Raw genomic sequence first — 6,000 nt, forward strand, 5'->3', positions numbered from 1 at the left:
TCATAGGATATTGAATATAGTTCCCTGTGCTATGCAATAGGACTTTGTTGTTTACCCATCCTATATATAATAGTTTGCATCTTTTAGTCCCAAATTCCCTAAACTCTTGACCGCAAACATGGCCATGCCTTCCAAAGCTCCCAATGTTAAAACATTTTCTAATCTGCTTAATGATGCTGATGCACCCTTTTTCTTAGCAGATTTAAATATCTCAGTTGACTGCACCTTTGACCATGGCATCTGTGACTGGAAACAGGATGTAGAAGATGATTTTGATTGGAATCCTGCGGACCGAGATAATGGTATGTAGTCTTCACTCATCCATGTCCTGTGATCCGGCCCTGGAATTAAAGCTATCCAATGATTCAAGGGTAATTGTTCTCATTGCTTGTGAAGTCAGGGTTGTTTATCACGTTTGGAAGCTTTTAGACCTTCCCAAGTCTCCCCTGATAAATGATTGACTTAGTCCATTTCCCACCCACCTACCCCGTAAAGGATTCTCCAGCAAACCTCTTCCATATTCACTCCCCTGCTGCTGGGACACAGATGTAGAACTTTGTATAATATTTAAGAGTATTTGGGAAAAGGTAGAAGAAAGTTGTTTCTTTTCCCCAGTTTATCAGCTATGGTGCTCTGTGGTTTTCTTTTGAGTTTAGGAGGAGGGGGAAATGAATCTGGAAAGGAAATATTAATAGGACCTCTCCCTAAACCTAGAGTTTTAGGAGCATCACCCCGCAGAGCACTGAAATCATAACGAGCAGCAGATCAGCACTCTGAACTCCTGGACTGGACTTGCCCACCTATTGCTGGAGGATTTCTTTCTTTCCAGTTAACCTTGAATTTTTCTCTGCCGAAGCTCTGAGTTGCCTACTATCCACTGTCTACTATTGATGGGCTCTAACTTCCTTTGAGGCAGAGTATTTGGTCGGCAGATCCCATTTGGAGCATAAATAGAATTTTGGTCATTTAAGGCTGACTCTGTAATTAGAAAAAACTGTTATACTTTCAGGAAATCTGGTTGTTTACCAATCAAAGTGTTTATTTGGGGAGGTATATGCCCAGCCCTTGGGTAAAAGATCCTTCTAGATCCTTCCTTGACACTGATTCCTCCCTGAGAGCCTTCCTTGCAAGCCCTTACATGCAATCAGGAAACCTGGGTATCTCCTAACAAAAATACCTTTTAGAACGTGAGATTAAGGTAGAGGATAGAAGTTCCCTATTTACAAACACCTGATTTGCAAATAACCCTGAGGTTCACTCAACATGGGATGAATCAGCATTTTTAGAAGGATGAAATCCCAAGGACAGATCAAAGTGGGCTTGAACTGGAGTAAAAAGGAAACCTACCACAGTGGGTCACAAAAGACTATAGCTAGTAGAGCTGCTAGATAAAATGTAGGATGCCTCAATTTCAGATAATCAGCACATGCTTTTTAGTATATCTCTGACATGTTGTTTTTGTGAAATGCAAACTCCACAGGGCATTCTGTACTTTTATTCTCTGAATCTGGAAAACTTACTAACTGGGGAAGAAGACCAGACAGTCTCTGGGTCCAGTGAAAACTAAAGCAATGTCAATCTGGGTCCTGAGAATGTCTCTAGGAGTTGGACTACCAAAAAACTCGACCCACCCACCGTGTCTTTCTCCTGGCTTCTAGAGGAATATCTTCTTTCTGTCAACTTCTTGAAACCCCACCCTATGAGAGTTTTTGTCCAAGTCCATCAAAGCCACAACCAGAAGGCTGTGGATGAGCACACCTCCACTACACTGGTTACAGAATTCCTGGGAAAAAGATCTGAGAACAGAAGGTGATCTGTGTTCCTGCCATCTTCAAACAGAACTTAGAGTGATACATTACACATGGTGACTGAGCTCCATGATACCATTAGTACAAATTCATGTATGTTGTGAATTAAATACCACACTGTGGACCCACCTAACCAGCTAGCCATCGTACATACAACTCAGTGGAGAAATGCATTCCAGGGTCAAACAACCGAAGTGGAAAGTTCTGGAACACAAGTTTTCTGTTAGCTGAAAATTATCTTAAGTGCTCAAAGACCATTAAATTAGATTCTTACCCCATCTCTACTACTACCAAGCTTTGTGAATGTGAACAGATTCCTCAGTTTCTCTAACTCTTGGTTTCCTTCTCTACAGAGCAAAGAATTTCAGCCCTAGAATACTAAAATTCATGTTAGCATGAAAATTTTCTTCCTAAATATTTGAAATGAAAAGGACTTGAGCTTTCCCTATAGGAGCCTAGTGTTCATTTTTTAACAGCTATTTTATTCACTGTAGCCAAACCCTTTGCAATGGCCTCATTAACTGTGGGTTTTTCTTCTCTTCCAGCTGTTGGCTACTATATGGCTGTTTCAGCCCTGACAGGTCAGAAGAAGGACATCGGCCGTTTGAAACTTCTCCTCCCCAACCTGCAACCCCACAGCAACTTCTGTTTGCTCTTTCATTACCGGCTGGCTGGAAACAAAGTAGGGAAGCTTAGAGTGTTTGTGAAAAATAGTAATAATGCCCTGGCCTGGGAGAAAACCAGGAACACCAATGAACAGTGGAAGATAGGGAAAATTCAGCTGTATCACGGAACTGATACTCCCAAAAACGTAAGTGGAAAACTGTATTAAATGAGATATTTACATTCTTTTTCAGTGACTTAACAAACAAAGCAAAACACTTACTGAAGTACCTAGGCCTTGGGACTACAAAGATGAATAGGACTTTTCCCTCCACTTAAAGAGCTTATGTTCTGGAGTGAAATAGGCAAAGTATTTAACAGCACAACTAATGATAATACTTGTCAGATGCAGGCATATCATATTCTGTGGAAATGAACTGCTCATGTGTCAGGCTCCTCCCACCAACTTCCTTCCAAAACAGGCTCTAAATTCCTTACTACATAAAAGCACATCCTGTTCATTGATTTTGTGCCCAGCACTTATCACAATGAATGGAAACTAAAAGATCATTTTCCAAAATATTTATTTTATTCAAGTATAGTTAATTTATAATGCTGTGTTCATTTCTGCTGTACAGCAAGGTGATTCAGTTCTACCTCTATATACAGTAAGTCCCCTGCATATGAATGAGTTCTGTTCCTAGAATGCATTTGTAAGTCCAACAAATTTAGCCAAGGTAACTATCTAACTCAATTGGCTATATAGTACTGTACTGTAATAGGTTTATAATACTTTCCACACAAATAATACATTAAAAAACACGGAAAATAAAACATTTTAAATCTTACAGTACAGTACCTTGAAAAGCACAGTAGTGCACGCATCCAGGGGCCTGCATCGAGTGGACAGGCAAGAAGAGTTACCGATGGAGGAGGGAGAGGAGGTGGGAGATGGTAGAGCTGAAGGATCGTCAGCAATAGGAGACAGAGGGCGAGCTGTAATGTCACTCACGCCTGACATGAACGGAACATACGTTTGCATCTCTGAAAACTAGAAACTTGAAGGCTCATATGTAGGGGACTTAACGGTAATTCTTCTTCCTAATGTTTTCCATTATGGTTTATCACAAGGTACTGAATATAGTTCCCTGTGCTCTACAGTAGGACCTTGCTGTTTATCCATTCTCTAATAGTTTGCATCTGCTAACCCCAAATTCCCAATCCAGCCATCCCTCCCTCAGCCCACCTTGGTAACCACAAGTCTGTTCTCTCTGTCCGTGAGTCTGTTTCTGTTTTGTAGATAGATTCACTTGTCTCATATTTTATTTTATTTATGTTTGGGCCCCAATGTGCCACATGCAGGATCTTAGTTCACTGACTGGGGATCAAACCCATGCGCCCTGCATTGGGAGTGCAGAGTCTTAACCACTGGACTGCCAGGGAAGTCCACATTTGTGTCATATTTTAGATTCCACATATGACTGGTATCATATGGTGTTGGTCTTTCTCTGTCTGACTTACTTCACTTAATGTGATATCCTCTAGGTCCATCTATGTTTGTTCCTGGACCAGGGATTGAACCTGGGCCCTGACAGCGCAAGCTCCAAGTCCTAACCAAAAGACCATCAGGGAATTCCCAGTTACTATCTTATATATGATAGTGTATATATATTAATCCCAATCTCCCAATTTATCCCTCCCTACCCCTGTCCCCTTTGATAATCATGTTTGTTTTCTATGTCTGTGGCTCTGTTTTGTAAATAAGTTTATATGTACTATTTTTCCCCACTATTTTTTTTAGATTCCATATATAAATTATATCACATTTGTCTTTCTATGTCTTACTTCATTCAATAGGACCAACTAGATCCATCCATATTGTTGCAAATGACATTATGTCATTCTTTTTATGGCTGAGTAATATTCCATTATACCACATCTTCTTTTCCCTTCATCTGTTGATGGACATCTTGGTTGCTTCCATATCTTGGCTATTGTAAACAGCTCTGCAGTGAACATTGGGATGCATATGTCTTTTCGAATTACGTTTTTCTCGGCATCCAAGATTGGGATTGGCCTATCATATAGTAGCTCTGTGTTTAGTTTTTTAAGGAACTACCATACAGATCTCCATAGTGGCTGTACCAATTTGCATTCCCACCAGTGGAGTAGGAGGATTCACGACAATGATTAAATTTCTTCTAGCCTGGGTTTTGAAAAGAAAACCGTATTATTCCTTTAGTTTGGCTTTTTTTTTTCTTCTAAATGGGAAGGAATTCCAAAATTTCCTCTTAAACTTTACTGTTCTTAGCTTTCCAGGGCTTTCCATATTCTTCTAGGTGTTGCAGGAGCCCTGTTTTCTCTGATTGTAATTCACTCAGTGTAGATACCAGGCATCTGGAAAATACATTACCATATATTTAATGTCAAAGCCTGTTTCTGTGGAATAGGGACATATGAATTGAGTTCAGTTTAATAGCAATTAAATAGTGGGACTTTATCATTTTTTTTTAATATTTGCAAGTAATTTTTTATTCTTTCTCCATTGTTAGATCATTTTTGAAGCTGAACGTGGCAAGGGCAAGACTGGAGAAATTGCAGTGGACGGCGTCTTGCTGGTTTCAGGCTTATGTCCAGATGACCTTTTATCTGTGGATGGTTGAATGTTACTGTTATTTTTTATATCTTTATATTTGGCTTTTTATGTCAGTTCTCTATTTTTTGACAATATATCATAGGTTCCCCTCCCCATTTTAGAATACAAACTGAAAAATTGTGGTGTACAAACAGACTCATTGCTGTAAGATGCCTTTCTTGTATATGATATACTGATATTTGCTTTAAATATAGTACCATTGTGTCTTCTCATTCATTTCTGAGTCTATAAAACATGGACATTATCAGTTCAGCCCTCCCCTCCCCAGTACATGTGACGTGTCTACATGACTTGGTGAACCACTTTATGTAACATTTCTAGAATTACAAGAAAAAAAAGCAACACAGAGAAATGTTTAACTATTTGACTTTTATGGCACTTCTTGGAAACTATAACATCACAGATAGACTTTTACCTAAGTGGCTTAGCCAGATCTTTTACAACCAAGTTTGTATATTTAAGTCCTTTGTAATAATAATATCCAAATAATCACCTTGTGTCATGGTTTAAGTTTTTCTAAGTAAGAAAATGTGTTATTGATTGTATGTTTAATTATGTGTATGGTTATTTGCTTTGCTAGAAAATGTGTTTTATATTCTTTTTTCTGTGAAAATACTTATATTATTTTTAACTTATATTCTTAAAAATTCTTAAAATTACTTGCTATTATAGAAACACACGACTGCTTTCTTAGGCCTCATAACTATGATGCCAATTAGCTTAAGTTGTTGAATTGAAGGTCTTGGAGAATTATCTAAAATCAAAATTATGCTAGTAACTAGGTTCCAAAAAAGACTAATGCCTCCTTATCTATTTCTCTTTTCTTCTGAATTCAAGAACTGCTTTGTGTGGTAATGAATCCTGAGTGTACATTCCTGCAGATGAAAGTATATTCTGTTTTAAGATTCTAGGTTGGAAGGTGGTTCAGGACAG

General features: G+C 38.6%; 1 protein-coding gene across 2 annotated transcripts in view; it reads left to right on the top strand.

The window, feature by feature from the left end:
• The window catches only part of EGFL6 (EGF like domain multiple 6), a 57,616-nt gene extending 52,114 nt beyond the window's left edge, over nt 1–5,502 (top strand). Inside the window, exons 10-12 of one of the 2 annotated variants that reach the window (XM_055438419.2) lie at nt 198–302; nt 2,354–2,619; nt 4,964–5,502. In XM_055438419.2, coding sequence (XP_055294394.2) covers nt 198–302; nt 2,354–2,619; nt 4,964–5,074 — 482 coding nt within the window. In that variant the 3' untranslated portion in view covers nt 5,075–5,502. The remainder of the gene's footprint in view (nt 1–197; nt 303–2,353; nt 2,620–4,963) is intronic. The other variant, XM_055438420.2, reaches the window with a different exon arrangement.
• The last annotated feature ends 498 nt before the right edge of the window (nt 5,503–6,000 follow it).

The sequence above is a fragment of the Moschus berezovskii genome, chromosome X, assembly GCF_049115385.1.
Source record: "Moschus berezovskii isolate FMDL1 chromosome X, NW_MosBer_1.0, whole genome shotgun sequence".
Lineage (NCBI taxonomy): Eukaryota > Metazoa > Chordata > Mammalia > Artiodactyla > Moschidae > Moschus > Moschus berezovskii.